The following is a 17,667-nucleotide window of genomic DNA, read 5'->3' on the forward strand; positions in this document are numbered from 1 at the left end:
GTGGAGAATGGTTACGAAAAGTCTCTAGGTATTCAGTGTTTTCCTGTGACCCATGTAACAAGAAGTCGTGCTTTAATGAAAAACCTGAATTAAAATTCAGAAGAACAAAACAGATTGTTTAATTTTTAAAAGTTCTAAGTGTTTGTTTTTGTTGTGGCCCACCATTTTTGGAGCTGTCAACTGTGCAGGGCTGATGCAAAAGCTGCGGAGGCTTCAGTAAAGTTATAAGGAAGAGGTCCAGACTGATCACTGGTACTGCACTGCCCAGTGGCATAGCCAAGTGTTTAATCAAGGTGGGGGCAATGGGGGGATTTTCCTTTTACAAACTCCAAGCACCCAGGGAAGCTTGCAGCTTTGCTCTGTGAATGAGTGACCTAGCACATGCTTTCTTTCTGTTCTGTGTACTTGTCTTCCTTTCTGCTTCTCTCAGGATCAGCCAGCTTTACTGGCCAAGTGGTCAGCTATGCTTCGGAGGAAGCGCCCATTCCACCCATCCATCCAGGTACAAAGCCTTCCTGGTGCCTGACAATCCCTGTGCTTACTTCCTCCTCACACACCCTCTTCTCCAGACAACTGCACCCACCAAACTGATCCTTCCATGACTGTTTTGTCTTTTGCACAAGAGCTTACTTTTTTTTCCCCTCAAAGCATAATTATTTTCTTTCTAACCTACTGTTTCTGTCTCCCTGGAACAGCATGGCCAGATTCACAAGAATGAGGTTGTATTTAATTTGCCCAGCATGCTCTATACAGGATTTTAATACAGCAGAATTGGCCACAAGTTACATACCCCAGAACTGGAGACTCTTGCTCGAACCTGTGACTTTCTGGGGCCCGTGGCCTGCACATGGTGTGTGAGACCATCGTGTGACAGAGCATAGGTGTGGGACTGGGATTTGTTCAGGCCAAGAAGACACCAGCTGCCCAGCTTTACAGTGTGAATCCCAGCCTTGTGCATTCTGTTGTTTTCTGGTAAGCCCCAGGTGGAGAACCCTTGCATTTGTAGGCACTCACATAACATGTGCAGCTCTTCCCTTTGCACTCTATTGGGTGCCAGTGCATACAAGACAGCATTTTAGTTGGGGGGTATGGTTGTTTAACTGCAAATGTGGCTGAGGCAGTGAGAGGAGCAGTAACTGCATGACAGCCATTGTATTTTTTCCTACTGCTCTGTTTCTGAGCTGCCCACAGGATTTCTCAGCCCCACCAGACCTGATATGTGCAGATTAGCTTGATCCTTGATGTCATCCTTTCAGCGTCCTCCTGCCTTTATGGTTTATGTTTGACAAAAGAGCAGCATCCTGGTGTTTTCCTTGCTATTTCTGTGCTTCTGGCTGGCCATCTTTTATTTTCCAAATCTCTTGCCAAGGAGCAGAGAAGACCAGCTGCTCCCTGTGAGAGAGAGAGAGATAGGCAGGAGCATAGCAAGGCAGCCCCTGCCCTGTGGTCCCTGAGTGTGACACATACAAGGAGGGCAGCTGGGCCAGCCAAGAGTCTGGATCATCAGGAAAGTCTGCTGGTAAGTCAGGTCTGAGGTCAAGCCACTGCCCCACTCACTGGAGCCCAGGGCTAACCTGAAATGGTTTATTAACCTGGGGTTCTGCCCAGACCCATGGGCAGAAGGTGTGGATAGAAGTCCCAGAAAGGCTGCTTAGGGACAATAAAGCTTGTTACTGCCCTCAGGGGCCTGGTACTTCTGTGGTAATACTTTAAATCAGCTGATCTGAGCTGAGGAAGACTACCAGAGTGTTTTGGATTGTTACAGGAGAGTGACTAGCGTGTTTCATTCACCGTGGGTGTAACCACCTCACACCAGTGGCTGTCACTTCACATCCTGCTCATGCAGCAGCTTCACTTTACTTATGCCAGTGTAAGTTAGGCTTGGTAGCAAGTGGACTTGAAAAACTCCTAAGCCAACATGGTAAAAATCTGAAGGAATTTGAACACCCTTTCTGGAACCACAACTGCCAGATGCTTCCAAAGTAGCTCTTGGACATGTCTGGCTATGCCCTGGGCCAGAGAAATGATGTTTTGTGGTATTAGAGTCACCTCATTCTTTCCTTGCAAATAGTGTCTCAGAACTGGATTTTATTGGAAGATGGGTTTTCCCCAAGTAAGGCAAATGAACTGGCTTGCAAACAAGCCTGTTTAAGGCTTCCTTGTCCATTGGTTTCTGCCTCCATCCTTACACTGTTTCTGTCATGTTCATCAGGAGATGCAGTTCCATTATTACAGCAGGCCAGGATCTGGACTTGTTTCTGGGAGTTTCTCTGAGCCTCTGTAGGCTCAGGCATGTCACTTGCCTTATGTCTCTGTCCCTTGAAGTGTCAGTCAAACAGAGTGAAACACTTGTAAAATTAATGTGCCATAGCCTTATTTTGCTATTGTCTGTAGTGGACTTTGAAAGAGATCAGAAAGGTGCACTTTTTGCCATAGTTATTACTAGTATTGGACTCTGGGCTTATCTCAAGTAACAATTCTGAGATAATAACTAGCACTATTTGGGTTTCCCTTGACTGGATCTCAAAACATATTCTCTCATGCCTTTCTGCTCCTTGGAAGCTGCTGGTTATTACATCTCATGCAACTGCAGACTAGAAATAGCAAGAGAAGGGGGAAAACATGGCAGGTGTGGTGGCAAATCAGCCAGTGAGCTCTTATCTTCTAAGGGCTTCACATCAAATGCCTTCTAAGACAATTTCCTTTTAGTCTGCATGCCTCCAAGGTAACCCTTAGACTGGTCCTGGCTGTGTTCAGTTAGTCCCATCATACCATGGTTTGTCCTTCTTTTCCAAGCCCCCACTTTGACCTAGTACTTCCTCAACCCTGTTTTCCTTTAGCTCATGGATCTGCCCTTGTCTCCTCTCTCAATGTCTCTGAACTCTCCCAGGTGTTAGCACCCAGCCAGTTCCTCATCACAGTTCCTCTGCGTGGCCTGACGGGTTACAGGGAGTGCCAGGTACGGCACTGGCGCTATTACACCGTGCATGGAGCCAAGCTCCTCTCCTCCGTGCGAGACCCTGAGGAACTGCACCAGTGGCTGGAGGTGGAGCAGTTCTCAAAAAGCCTCCAGCAGTGGCATGAAGAGGATGTGAACATCGAGGGTGATCTGGTTCCAGCCAAGGTCCTTATCGTCTTCCGGGAGCTGGTGGAGAAGTCGATTGTCTCCTGTAACCTCTCCAGTGAGTTTGGTGGGGACAGGTGTGAGGGAATCCATCACACACACACACAGACAGTGTTTGCCTTGTGTGGTCAGAAGCTGAGCAAAACTCTCCCAAACCAGGAAAACTTCAAGCAATTGCATTGACAGACACAGACCTGCACTGAAGATAGAATTCAGTAGTTCTTGGGCTCTTTGTAGCAAGATGTTACTCCTTTCTTAGGAATTTGGGTAGAGTCTCCAGCCACATCACCCTCTTCAACTAAGAGGCAGCCCTGATTTTTAGAACATTTAGGAGTTTGGGGAAAAAATCTTTCTCTACTACAGCACCTGCAATATATTTAAATTATTAAAGAAGGTAGTATAGGAAAATTGGATACTGGAAAGATGTGTACATCTGAGAAGAATATGTTTGAAGATATTTGTAGGGCAGATAATGCTCTGGGGAAACCTTAGCTGCCCACAGCTTTCCAGCATGGGATGGTGGGAACTAAGTAGAGGGACTTCTACTGAAGCAAAGTATGTTGGACAAGTGCTCTTTTCCCCAGTGTCCAAGCTACTCCTGTGGTGCCTCTTCCCATGGCATGTTTCCAGAATGACTTTATTCATTGGTAGCCTAATGAGTCTTCTGTATTTCAGAGCAATAGAAGCTATTTCCACTCATCTGATCGCACTTTGAATTGTAGTCCAAGGAAAAAAAATGTTAAAGTCAAGCTCTGCTAGATAATGGCATTTTTTCAGGAAATACTTGTTATCATAGGAATGGAAAGGTGGATAGGAGTGAAATTTCACCATTGAGGCTGGAAAGACCAGCTGGAACAGGCTTGCTTCTGAGGCTTCACTTATGTGAAAGTTTTTGTGTTGGGTAGCAGTCACATTCACAGTCACATCAAGTTCTTGAGTGAAAGTTGAGTGTTGCAGGAAAGGTACTTGCAAGGACCCCAGAGAGTGGAGTTTAGGTTGATTATTCTGATGCCTTTTTTGTAAGGTCCGCTGGGAGGAGATGGGCGAAGATGAAGTCAGGAAAAGCAATTACCATTTTTGTTTGTCTCTGTGAAGAATGGACTTCCTTCATCCCACAGTATGGCTAAAGTTACAGAAAAACTTCACTGATATCTTTGCTTCCCTGTTTTTTAATTCTTTCAGCACTAGCAAAATCAGTTTTTGAGGTGTCTCACTTTTCATTAGTGGAAAAATAGGTATAAGCATTGCAATGCTTTTGGAAAAGCCATGAACATATTTACATGCTGACACAGTGGTTGCTCTAACACTTTTCAGCTGCTAGAAATCCTTGTTGGGAGCTTGGGAACAGAACAGTTCCTGTTTTGATGCCAGGCTTGGCTCAGCAGGGAAATAGCACATAGATTTTCTGAGGTTTATGAAGTTCTGTTTGGGATGGACTCTACTCTTTGCAAGGTAATTCACCCCATGAATTGCTCCTTAGCCCATGCCACTCAAAATGAGGTGGGATAACACTCTGCTTTTTAAACTGCTTATGTTCATCTGCTCAGGCTTTCACTTCAGTGGGTTAGAGGATGAACATGCAATTGGCTCAGATGGCAGAGCTGAAGGGACAATGATCCTCCTCAGTGACTGGGACAGAAATTTCATCCATGAACTCAACTGGACCAACAGGAAACATCCCACAAAGTCCATTAGTTGCAGCTTGCTTTCCTTTCTGTACTCTTAGATTGTGCTGTTCCTGGAGATAACTCTTCTTTCACACTGAGGAAACTTCTTTCCTCCAAATCACCTTGGAACTAACTTTTCTTAACACTCAGCACTCGCAGTGATGTATAAGTTAGCCTTTTCTGGGTGACTGCTCTGCACAACAGACCATAAATTCTGGTAGTGTCTTCTGTGCAAGTGCATCTCCAGAAACAAACTTTACAGATACCCCACAAAACATTCTGAATGACTGGCAGTGCTAAGTGTGATCTGGCAAGGGTCTGATCTCAGATTCTCTGAAGGAAGAACATCTTTAGATAGGAAGTGTTAATCTGGTCCTCTCCAATCTACAGTGATCTCCTTGTAGTGTACCATTAGAAATGTTAGGTTGCATCACTTGTCTAGCTTTATTTTTAAGAACCCGATCCTAGGATTTAAGAGGACCTACAAAGGAAAAAAAAAAAAAGCATTATAATTGAGTGTAAAGTTAAGAACTTTGTTCTTTCATCTTCCTGTTCTCATTCCCCAGGATAGACTTGCATAGATTTAGGTTTTTCTTGTATTCTTCATATTATTGAAGATAAAATGTTAAGACAGACCAATAGAACTGCAAGGTCCTAGACAGCCTCTTGCTTGGCTTGTAAAAAAGGACCTTTTTATCTATATTTTCTTCTCTTGTTGTCCTTTCACAGGTAAAGTGACAGTGCTGGAGAGCTTCAGCTCAGTGGTCCGTGTGGCTGTGGAGACGTCAGAATCCCAGGTTGAGGTGGAGCTGGTCCCTGCTGTGGAGATTCCAACGTGCTGGCCTGAGAAAGCCCGGTGGCCTCGTTGCCTTAAGCGTTGGCCTTCTCAGGAAAAAGTGCAATGCATCAAGGTAAACACTGTAAAAAACACCCTTAACTCTGGGATGTAACTTACCTCTCAGGTGTCTGACAGTGTTTTACCGAAGGAAGAACTGCATGGTGATGGCAGTAGGGTTAGAAGATGTATTCTCTAAAGAGAGAGGCAATGTTTCAAAATATTCTGTCAGAATTTATTTGGATTTTGTTTCTGCCCCCTTACAGTGGTGAATTCTATAGAAAAAAAATCTGAGTTAGCTTTTTAATTGCGTGAGTCTCTGGCAAACAGTTCAGCCTGCATCACACAGCTCTGACATGCATTATTCTTGCTCTGCCTCATGTAAGACTTCAGCAAATGGGCTGGTGTCTTGCAGTTTTCCTTCCAGCTCAATCCCATCTTTCCCTACAACATTCATGGCTGGATTCTGGCACTTCAGTCCAGCCCCAGCTGCCAAGTTCCTGCAGGTCCCATTCCACCTTCCAGTCCTGCTCCCCTCTTATGCACAAGCTCCTCCTCCACAGCAAAGTGCCTGCAGAGCTGCACCTCTGCTTTAGTGGCACTGCTGGTACTGTGCATGATGGTTCTGGAACAGGATCTCCCTGCAGTAAGTGATACCAGCACACAAGGAAACAATGCAAAATGCACATTTATTCAACTAAGAATTAAGATGGGAGCGCGCCTCATGTTTGCTGCCTCTGCTAACCCTGTTTAGAATAGGCTTTGAGAGGTGTCACACATGCTTTTGTAACCTGCATTGCTGGGAGAAGTTTGTCTCTGATCTGCTGTCCCACTTCCCCTGTTGTTCCACAGTCGCTGGGTTTCGACCTCCTAGCCCGCTCTAATTATCACTGGCAGCTGTGCTTCTCCCGTGCTGAGCACATCCTCATGGAGGGACTTGATGAAGATGGCGGCTGTCGCAGGAAGTGCTTCAGGGTCATGAGGCAGATGAAGGAAGATGTCTGGTGTGCTGGCAATAAGCCTGTCATCACAGCTTATCACCTTCAGGTAGGCATCACCCTGATACCTACCTACAGTCATGGGATCTGTTGCAGGGGCTTCCATCCAGTAATGCCAGAATGTTGTGGTGTAAATCAGTGTAGCACCTGTGTAACTTCTAAGGTAACTGTCAAAACTGCTTTACCTTTTCACTGCTTTGTGGTGGCAAGGAGTTCACTAAATATGTGTTCCAAACTTCAATAAGAAACTAAGGACTGTAGGAACATTATGATTGCAGCAACATAAATGGAGTTGAGGCCCCTGCTCTGTTCTGACTTCACATTATACTGTTGTCTGTAATTACACACTTAATTCCTCCTTCTTGACTATCCCAGCCATCTATATCCATCCCTCTCTCTCTGGTGAAAGATAGTGATTTTTTTCTTTATGGATATGCACCAAACAAAACTGTCTTAGGTAAGCATTATTAATGATTTAGATGCAAACTACAGTTCTGGTGGTGTTTCACTTGGGGTAGGAAGGGAAGAAAGAGTTAAAGGGGTGGTGGCATCCTCCCTGCAAATATTTCAGGGTTCAAGATGACTTCAAACAAGATTTGTGAAGAAGAGAGAGAAGACTCTGCTATGACTGTGTCCCCACGTCTGACAGCTGCAGACACCAATGGGCCACAGGCAGCACCATTTGTTAGATTATAGATTTAAAATCCTGTTTTCTGGGATTCTTCCTCCTGGAGTTGCCAGGGAGAGGCTGTACTTTTCCCACCTTGAAGCCTCAAGCCATTAGGTTCCTACAGTAGTTACTGATCTCTTGGTGTCCAAAACTAAATGCAATGCTAAGATTCTTCCTAAAGAAAAAGCTGGAAAAACCATCAAATGCTGTTACAGTCATGGCACTACTTTAAGTCAAGATGGAGTAAAAAAATATTTGATGAGGCTGATTATAGCTTAGCTGAATGCAAAACTCCTCAGTGCCTGTAAGAACAACCTGATGGGGAAACTGTCATATGTAAGAAAAGTGGAAAACCATTTAACCCTTGGGAACAATGTTTCCCCTGGCTGAAGGAGCAGATGTGCAGGAAGTGCTGTTGTATGGACTCTTGATTAAAGTAGGAAACTATTCAGAAGCTCTTCAGTTCTTTACTGTAACTATAGTTCCAGCTTTTACGGCAAGAGAGGATTGGTTTACCAGACAGAAAGAATTTTTCAAAATTACTCACATTAAAAAGAAAAACAGGAGAAAAAGAAAAGAAAAATGAGAGAAACAGTCAGTGGTTAAACCAGCAGTTGAGCAGAGGCTTAGTGTTAGGTTTCTTCGCATCCTCAGGTTCCCCCTGTCAGAGGTATCCAGCAATTAGGATTAAACAAGATCCTCTCTGACAGAGGAAATCTGTATCCCAGAAGCTCTGAAAGCCAGAGAGGACCACATAATTGCCCTTCTTTTGCTTACCTGCATAGAAATTGAGTTTGAGATCTGGAATTTCAAAAATATCTAGGTACGTTCTGAAAGCCAACTCTATGCTGTAGATAGAGAGCTGGCAGCTAGGGACATAAATGCTGGGGATAAATCACTTGTTTGGGCTCATGACTGGAAAAGCAGCACTGTTTTCCTTTTCCTTCCATTGCAACTGCTGCCTGCTGAAGTAGTTTTAGTGTGTCAGAAGGCAACTGCTCTGCAAGTCTTCAAGGAGCAGCTCTCAAAGACTTATAGCTTGAATTCCTCACTATGTCTTTATTCCCTGGTGACATTCAAGAAAAGGCTTTGTGGTTATTGCAGCTGTGAACAAAAAATTTTTCACATTTGAAAAACATTTGAGAAGAAATTTGTCTGCAGTACAACTACAGGTGAAATTCTACCTCTGTAGAAAGAGACAAGTTGAAGACTGTAGTTCTGCCACCTCTCAAAATGTCTAAGTCTCTTTTTGGGTAGCTGAATTTGCAAAATAAAATTGGGATTCAAAGGATAGTTAAGGGACTTAGCAGAATTATTGAACACAGAATAGGTGATTTTGAACTTTAAAAAGTTATTTCAGGCTGACCAAGGCAGTTAGTATGGCTTTTTTAGTACAGTAAGTCTAAGTTCCTTGAGAAAATTTTTCTCAGTTACGGGAAAGTCTGAGAAAATACAACATAGGCGGTGTAAAAATAATACTATAAGAGCAATAATCGTATGCATTCTGTTATTTTAACTATGTATTTCTCAAATGTTAAATTGCATAAAATAATTTTAGGGGAATAGAACATAAGACATGAAATATCACATGTCAGAAAAAATCAGGCAGCATTTGACCAGAAAGCAAGCCTTGCACCTGCAATGGCTTCTTGGAATCTCAGTCTGTTTAGGATGCAGATCTTCATGTATCTTCAGCACAAACACAGCTGAAGCTAACAAATAATTATGTTGATCTCATTATGCTCTGTCCCTCCTTGCATCTACTGGCTTCTACCCTTGCATAATAGGCCATTTTCTACAGCTTAAAATGCCTGGCATTTCTACAGAGCCTCCTTCTGGAGGATGGCAAATAGGCCAAGACTATTTTAGTGAGATCATTTTCCTTGGGCTCCTGGCTCAGTCAGTGGAGAGTGGCTCCTCTGAGGAGAGATCGTCACCAGGCACCTCCAAGCTGCTCCTCCTGGTCACTTGGGATCCCTCCACTGCAGAAACGTTAACACAGGGAGGTAGCAGCGTGAGTCTCTGTGATTTCCAAGGCTGTCAGCCACTTACCAGCACTAAAAGTGCCTTAGTAAGCTGTGTGAGCCCTCGACAGAACCTCTAACACATCTTCTCTCCCATCTGCTTCTTGCAGACAGTGCTATTCTGGACGTGTGAAAAATACCCACGCACCAAGGATTGGCGCTGCTTCCCTGAAGCCTTTCTGAGGCTGGTACAGAAGCTGCACAAGTGTGTAAGCCAGCACTTCCTCAAGCATTACTTTCTCAAGAACACCAATCTGCTCAAATATGCCAACACCAGTGACCTGGACCTGGTGGCCAGCAAGCTGGCAGTCTTCTTGGAGAACCCTGTTTTCTGCCTGGACTAAGGCAGGCAAAGTCATGCCCCAGCCCTGAGTGGATCCCCAGCTCCTCTCCCCACCTGTGGTTGCTCCCTGTGTCCTTCCAGTCGATGTTGCAGCTGGCTCTGTGAGACAGTTGGCACATGCAGCGCTAAAGAGAAGTGTGGAGCTGGCAGCGGTGGGCGGTGAAAACTGATGGGAGGCATCACTTGATGCCCAGCTGATCTAATTTGCTTGCAACAGTGACAGCCTGCCTGGAAGCTACAGCCAGTGAAACCCAACTTTGTGTGTCAGTCAGAGCAGGCAACTGCCTTGTTCTGTGTCTCCAGTCTTGTGGCACCTAAGCTGAAAGGCAGCGCAAAGGAGTCTCGCTCTGCTGCCTCTGTAACCCAGCACTTGTATTGTTGCTGCACTCACCTTTCTCACAAGGACAGCAGGTTTAATTGCCTGCTTACCTCACAGGCCAGCTCTGCAGAGGGGCAGAGGAACATTTCTGAGGTGTTCTGGAAGCTTTCTCAGAGGAAATTCAATTCAGGGAGATCCTGCTCCACTAGGAATCCAGTAGGGATTTAAACATGCTGCTAGTGTTGAAGAGGTCAATGGAAGCAAGAAGAAGAACAGTGGGGTTTGCCTCTTCATTTTTCTCTCCTCCAATTATGTTTTTCTTCCAATTTCTTCAAATATGTCTTTTTCATGTTTGCCTTTGCCAGGTGTTGTGTTAGTGCCATACAATCAGGGACTTTGGCAGGGCAGATTTCACTCCCATCCCTGGCTCTACCAAGCAGGCTGGACAAGGAGCAGGTCTTTCCCTACTTCTTAACACCTATGTATTTTTGGATGCAGTGCAGAAGAGAGTTTTTTTCAAAGGCTCTTAACTCCAAGACTCTCAGTGCTTTTAATTTTGAGGAAGTTTCAAAACAACATGAATTTTAGTATTTCAAAAGAACAGAGCTTTAGAATTAATATAAAGAATGCTGGATTTAATGTTATTAAATTGCTGAAACTAAACAAAGATAGAGGGGATTTTGGGCTCGGTTTGGTGGGGTTTTTTGTGACATCTGTGCAGGAAAGTAAACAAGTCCTTTGCCAAGGGGGCTGGCAGAGGTGGGATTTGCATCCTGCGCTCCAGGGAGCTGCATGAGGTACATCCGTGGCACGGCATCTCCCCATCGTGGCAGACTCTGGTACAGCCACGGGTCTCCAGCACAGCCTCTGCCTCTGGAGCAGGCTGTCACCTAGTTTTCTGAGCAGGGCAGATACGGGGCAGGAAGGATCCCAGCTGTATGGTCCTGGCCTGGTCGTGGTCCTGTGTCTCCTGCACCAGATCTCACCTTGTATAGACCTGATCCCACCACGTAAACCGGCAGCCGCGTTGCTCCGAACCTCGAATACCCTCCAGGCCACCTTTCCACATGGGTAACTGCATTGTGTGGAACTGTTTCCAACAGTTAACTTCTCTTGCTAGACCTTTGTTCTCCAGGCCCCCTAAATGGGACACAAGTGTCAGTTTCATGATGACACCTCCTGTTCAAGTGTGGCTTTCCTGTTTCCTGTGAGCTGAGCTGTTCCCGTAACGCGCAAGGAGATGCCGATCTGCCAGGCAGAGTCAGACAGCTGTGGCAATGAAGTCATGTCTCCTGTCTCATCTTGATTTTGTCTTGCGGTTGAAGGGCTGGCTTCTGAAGTTAGAGGAGGGCAAAAACAATTCAGACTGTTTGAAAACAGTGCAAAACATTCAGACCTGTTCATCCCAAATTTAATATTTTACTGCTCTGATGTATGGTTCTTGTGGGATTTAGTTGTGGCTGTTGAAGAATTTATCTCCCTTTATAGCTGTGTGAAAAAAAATGTTTCAGTGGTGATACCTTAACTTGGATGCAGCTGTGTATCAGAGTCCTCAGCTGCTGGGGTCACAGCCTGCTGTGACGCAAAACCACGGGCATGCACTGTGTGCTGCACAGCCATGACATGGAATGCTCCACTGCTCTGCCACAGTGGCAGCCTCTTACAGCCAGCAATGACTCAGCAAAGCCAGGAAGTAACCACAGAACGATGGACCCCTGCTCTGAGGCAAGTCTGATCCGTTTTTGCTCTGTTTTCTTCTTGTTTACACAAGCAAATGCAGCAGCTAGCATATGCTGGGGCAGAAAATATCCTTGTCACCACTGAAACATGGAAGGTACATTACTACTGACCACAAAGACACAGGAACAATCCTGCAGCTTTTAATCCAGAACAGCAAGATGTGATACAGGTGGCCACTGGCAAAGGGAAAAGGCTTTGAGGAAAGGACTAAAGTGTTCATGGAAGCAGTTGAATACAAGAATTAATTCCTTTCAGAGACATTTTTGAGCTACTATCTTATATCATCTCATGCAGGTCTGCTTGGGTGTGTGGGGTTTTGTTGTGAGGCAGTTTTTTGTGGTTGTGGGAGAGTTGTGCAGGAGGTCTCTTATTAAAAAAACCAAACTTGCCAAATATATTTATCACATTTCTTACCATAGTAAACATTCTGCAAATAGCTTTTCACTTATACACCAAGCCTGACTGCAAAATCATGGCCTCATCCCAAAATTTTCCTCCAAAAAGAGATACCACATTGTGTTTTGGCTACAGAATAAGTTTTATGTTTTTCATATTTATAATTTTTCTTTTTAAAAAGTGAGCATCTGGACAAATACAAACTTTCTTGAAATAAGTTTAATCAAAAGTTCTTTGTTCAGAATGTCTGGAAGGAATGTGATGACCATTTTCTCTCCCTCTCTTTTTCACTGCTTTCATGAGTATTTGCTGCATTTTCAGCCCTTGCCACAGTCAGCATTGCTCCATCTGTCAGAAATTTCAATTGAATGTGTTGCTCTGACATATAAAACTGTGCAAAACTCGTGATGTTTTGTCTTTTTACACAGCCTGCCTTCTAGTCACTAGAGGGCAATGTCTCTCTGAAGCACAAACACCAATCCAGGATCTTGCTCTTAAAATGAGTATCTTGTTATTATCATCGAGCTGAGACAAATGAGCTCGATTGATTTAATGCTGAATTCTGTTGCCAAAAAGGAGAGAAGAGACCATGGGGGAGCTTTCTAATAAATAGCAAGACTTGAGTAAAAAGTCTCTAAATTCTGGAAGCTCTAAGAGCCAGAATATGGATTTATTGTTTCTGATAGGCTTGCAGTAATTCCCAACAGCCTTCGATTGGGAAAGCACCAACAAGCAAAGTGCAGGCAGGCTTCTGGGAAGCAGGGAACTTGCAGGAATAGCCACTGCCCTGCTCCATTAGGGTCCTTCCCTCTCTCCATGGGACTAGGCCATGACTCCCATGTGTGCCTTAGGCTCCTCTGCCTCCCTCTTGTTTTCTCCCTCCTCCAGGAAAAAAAAAAAAAAATCTCGGAACAAGTTTTCTGGTGCCACCCCTTTGGCTCTGGTGGGAATAGTTATTTTTCAGTGCACATCAAAGCTCTTTTAGTTCGTGGGACCCAGGTGTGCACAGAGGCCATTACAGACCATCTACTCACCCTCACTTACACTCCAGTTTGAAATGGTGCCCAGCAATGAAGTTAGATCACCTTGCAAACTATGTTCCCAGGGGAGCAGCCTGCCCTCTCTGAGCAAAGCTGGAACATGGACAATGATAGGCAGGATAATTTTGCCTTCACTCTAAATATTTTTCTGCTTACCAATGCTAGGATTTCTGGTTTTGAGGAGAAATATATTTTTTATTATTATATCCCACCCCCAACACTCATCTGAGGGCCTTGCAATGTCATGTGAGATAGTGACACAGCAGCCAGTGTTCAAATCATGGCAAGAGATCCCACTCACCCTTTCAGGCCAACCTGTGCCATTACTGTAGAAGGCTGTGGTGCCCTTGACCTCCTTGGCATCTGACTTCTCTGGCTGGAGTAATATACACAATTTCAAAGGAAATTAAACAGCTCCAGGTAGCAAATGTGTTTTAGTCTGTTCTGACCCAAACCATTGCAGCACAGAGAAAAGGACGATGCTTTCATTAATTGTACCTGTGTTAGTTGTACCTTGTCAGTTCTGCTTCAAGCAACACCTTTGAACTGAAAGAAAGGAAAGGATCAGCACCTGACTTTGAAGGCATCTCCTGGATGGGTGATGAAGAATGCACAGATGCCACCAGAAACCAAGCTTATGGAGAGTACAGAATGTATTTTTCATAGGAAAGATTGTCTAATTTACCATTAGCATCTTCACAAATACAAATTACAAGGAAATGCATTAAGGAAAGAATTAATCAAGTTGAAAGGCTTTGTAGTAATTAAAAAAAAGAATGGCATCTTCCTAGATTCCCCTGGGTGGTGGTAATTACCAGCTGCACAACTGTGGCTTATGATACTTAAAGATTTCTGGACTAAAAATCTTAATATCTTTTTGTTTCCATTCTTAGAAAAGCCACTCTTGGAATCAGGCAGCAACACAAGCCAGCAGCTCCAAGAAGCATGAACTGAGCCTGCTTCAGCCTGGGAGGGCACCACTTTATGGGCAGGGTGGTCCAGAGCCTGATCCCAAGCCATGGCTCAGTTGAATCTGGCCCATCACATTTTTCATGTTGCCTTGGAGGAGATGGGCACCATTTGTTATCCAGCAACTTGAACAGCCAAACCTCTTGTGCCACAGCTGCAGGCACCTTACACCCATCTGCTTCTGCAGCGCATCCCAGCAGCAGAGGGCAGGCCATAGCCCTTCTGGTGACAGCATTGTCACCCACACAGATGGGGGACCTGAAGGGCAAGGCTGCATGCACTGCAGCTCCAGGAGGCTAGCTAATGCATTCCAGGGAAAAAGTCTGGTTAATTCAGGACAGTTGAAAGAAAATCCAGTTTCAAGCTAGTAGTGAACTAAAACAAAAATGCAGCTCAGAGGACACTTTAAAAATCCACTGTAAAATTTACTAAGGAAATGAACATCAATGTTGAATTCCTACGATCCCATTTTAAAGGGGTGAGGACTGGGAGGAATGTCATCAGCCACCAAATCCATCTGCTGCTCTTCCTGGTCCTTATCCCCAGATTAACCGAGAGCAAAGGTAGGTAGATACTTTCAAAGGTGGGTGGATACTTTGCCCCTGGCTCCCAAGGCAGGCAGATTATTTCAGACCCACACAGATCATTAGGAGCTTTCTTTGAACTTTCAGCCTAGATGTGCTCACAGCCAGTGCAGTCTGGTTTGTACCAGTACAGATCAAGCTGCTGCTCACCCTCCATGGGGTTTGCTGTCTGTGCAACCATCACAAGGGTAATCATAAGCTCCCTTACCTTCAGCTGAGCATGACTAGATGTGCCAGACTCTGTGGTCTCTTTCTCTCTGATAAAACCTCTGTTCCAGTCTTGCTCTTCACTGAGTGTAATTCCACTCTTGCTTTACACTGAGGGTAATTCATCTCTGCACAGATGACCAGGCTGGTTTGCAACCTTCCAGATGGAGTCTCATCAGTATCTCCTGCAATGGAATGTCACATTGATATACTAATCCATGCAGTATAACCCCTGTGCTGAGGAGGAAACAACACACAGAGGTCAAGTTAAACAACTTAAAAAACAACTGCAACTTCAAAGAAAGAGTGACTATCATCAATTATTTCCTTGGCAAACCAGGTTAGGCTGGTTAAGAGGCTTGCTGTGGTCTGGTTGTCTTGGAAGTGAACCATGTTCCCGAGGCCATGGGCCAACAGCTCCATCATCTCCATAAGACTTGAGCTCAGGCCAGAATCAATGAGCTCCAGCCTGTTCCTGCTCCAGCCTGTTTGCTCCAGCCTGTTCCTCTCTGCCTTCCCCAGGCAACAACCAGCTCTGGCCTGTAGTTCTCCCACACTTCTTCCCCTTGAGTTAGTGGTAGACACCATTCCTCCTTGTTGCACATATCCAGCTTTTATCACTAAGCTGAAGAGTTTGGCTGTTTTTTAGCTGTGTCATTAAAATGCCATAGACTGGAGAGGTAACAAATCAGTGACCAGACGTAATAGCAGCAAAAAGGATTATATGAACAATGGATCTTGAGCGTAATTTATGAATGCCATTAGCCACTGAGAGGGAATTATGTTTTGGCTGCACTTTTGAGGGGGAAGGGTGGGTCTTAGGTAGACAGGAAGAAAAAAAAGTGTCTGATTGCATTTGGATTAACAAACAACTGTATTGATTTGCCGTGTGATACATCTTGGGCTTTTATGTTTGGATCAGATGTAATAACATCTGACTAAAGACAAACTGTGTTTTCTCTGTCTTGTATTCAGACCCTCATGGCCAGACAACACTGTGGTCACATCTCACAGCTGCCAGTCATGGAGCATCTGCCACCCTGCCTGACAGAGAACAGTTCTCCATCAAAACTCTTGCAGAAGGGCAGGTCTGCTCCTCTTACAGAAGAGACACAACATTAGTTTCATGTCCCATCCTGGGGATGGGACTGAGCAAGCAGTGCCTTTGTCTGCAGTGTCTCTTCTGCCTTTGGTTTGATAACTGACACAGTATCTCATTAAACCGCTTAGCCTGGCAGCTGGGGCCATTTGTTAGAGTGTGATATGAAGGTTCATAATCAGATTATACCTCAGGATCATATTGTGGAGACAGAGATTAGACTGGAGAATGAAGACGAAGTTTAATTTTGTATGACAGTGCAGAGTTGCCTCTGCTTGAGGTGGTAAGGAGGGTTAAAAGTGATTGTGGAGGCTCCAGCTGAGGGTATTTGTTTTGTCTGTGTCCCTGCTCAGTTTTGAGCAGAAAGGTTTTAGCACCCACTTTGAAATAGGGAGTAGCTCTGCAGCCACCAGCCCCTCACTGCTTCCCTCTATTCCCAAATGAGGGCCTGAAGAGGGGGCTTGCACGGGAAAGGAAAGCTCAGCAGGTGTAAAGGATGCCAGAAGCCAAAGCTGCAGGTGCACTGAAGTGTGGTACTTCTGGGAGGGGCTTGCCCTGGGCAATGGCCACTTAGTTATCATCATCTCTGTGCTGGAGGCCCAGGTCCTTGACTTGAACAGCTGTTCCCTGGATCCTTTCTGTTCCAGTGCATTTAGCACAGCATCCAATGAGTCCTCCAGCAATCTGGGGACAGGAGACACCCTCCAAAAGTCAGCAGGAGCCCCACAGTGAGAATATACATCTAGGAGGTCTCCTTGTGATCACCTCTGAACTGGTTTGGCTGGCATTAGAAGTAGCATAGAGTAAAGTTGGCATGTTGAGAAAGGCAGCATACAGATGCATTTCTGGCATCTGTGCCACCAGACAGACATGACCACAGGTCAGAGCAGCTCAGTCTCTGTTGTGAGCCCATTTAATAGACAAGTCTCAGGAAAGACTCCAGCTACCACTAGCTTTAGAATCAAACTCAGACCTCTGCAGCTCTCTCTGTGGACATTATCTACTCACATGATCACATGTACACCCCACCCTATCATGAACAGTGAAAACAGTGGGAACATATAAATACACTCATTTTCAAAAATGGTGGCTAGGCCTAGTCCTATCCCAAATGAAGTAAACAGATGTTAAAAAAGAGGAGATAAAAATGGGTGTATAAATTTTTTATAACTGTACCTAAGACAATTGTAAGTTCTGTTCCTGCACTCCCTCTGTTACTTGTTCTGAGATCTACTTAATGAATAATATATTCTCTCACTGGCTTGATCTGTTGCTCTGATATTGCACTTTCTTCTCTTTTGTCTGCCCTCTAGTCCCTGGAGACTTAAGTACTTTAGGGCAGGAGCCTGGCATACAAAGATCTTTGGTTTCTTTGAGCTTTCTGAAACTTAGCACAATGCAAACCCTTAGCGAAACCTCAGAGTAACAAAGGAGATGCTGATCTGAACAGCTGGAAAGACAACAGAACCTTTCCAGCCACCCAAGAGAACTCCTGGAGTGAAAAGGAGTTACTTGGGGAGGAGCAGATGGATGAGCACTCCTTGCAGTGCCACAGCCATGCAGATCACTAATGACATCCCCAGTTTAGGATGATGAAGTGGCAGCATTCAGGGCATGGCAGTGCCAGATGCTCGGTGTATGGCTTCGGGCAA

At 44.8% G+C, this 17,667-nt stretch overlaps 2 protein-coding genes across 3 annotated transcripts in view; both read left to right on the top strand.

Moving 5' to 3' along the window:
- MAB21L3 (mab-21 like 3) overlaps positions 1-9,664 on the top strand; it is a 31,373-nt gene extending 21,709 nt beyond the window's left edge. Inside the window, exons 4-7 of the mRNA XM_059466236.1 lie at positions 2,891-3,182; positions 5,521-5,702; positions 6,479-6,673; positions 9,429-9,664. Coding sequence (XP_059322219.1) covers positions 2,891-3,182; positions 5,521-5,702; positions 6,479-6,673; positions 9,429-9,662 — 903 coding nt within the window. The 3' untranslated portion in view covers positions 9,663-9,664. The remainder of the gene's footprint in view (positions 1-2,890; positions 3,183-5,520; positions 5,703-6,478; positions 6,674-9,428) is intronic.
- A 23-nt stretch (positions 9,665-9,687) lies between these two features.
- The window catches only part of LOC132069797 (uncharacterized), a 55,636-nt gene continuing 47,656 nt past the window's right edge, over positions 9,688-17,667 (top strand). Inside the window, exon 1 of one of the 2 annotated variants that reach the window (XM_059466237.1) lies at positions 9,688-11,705. In XM_059466237.1, coding sequence (XP_059322220.1) covers positions 11,577-11,705 — 129 coding nt within the window. In that variant the 5' untranslated portion in view covers positions 9,688-11,576. The remainder of the gene's footprint in view (positions 11,706-17,667) is intronic. The other variant, XM_059466238.1, reaches the window with a different exon arrangement.

The sequence above is a fragment of the Ammospiza nelsoni genome, chromosome 2 (assembly GCF_027579445.1).
Source record: "Ammospiza nelsoni isolate bAmmNel1 chromosome 2, bAmmNel1.pri, whole genome shotgun sequence".
Classification (NCBI taxonomy): domain Eukaryota; kingdom Metazoa; phylum Chordata; class Aves; order Passeriformes; family Passerellidae; genus Ammospiza; species Ammospiza nelsoni.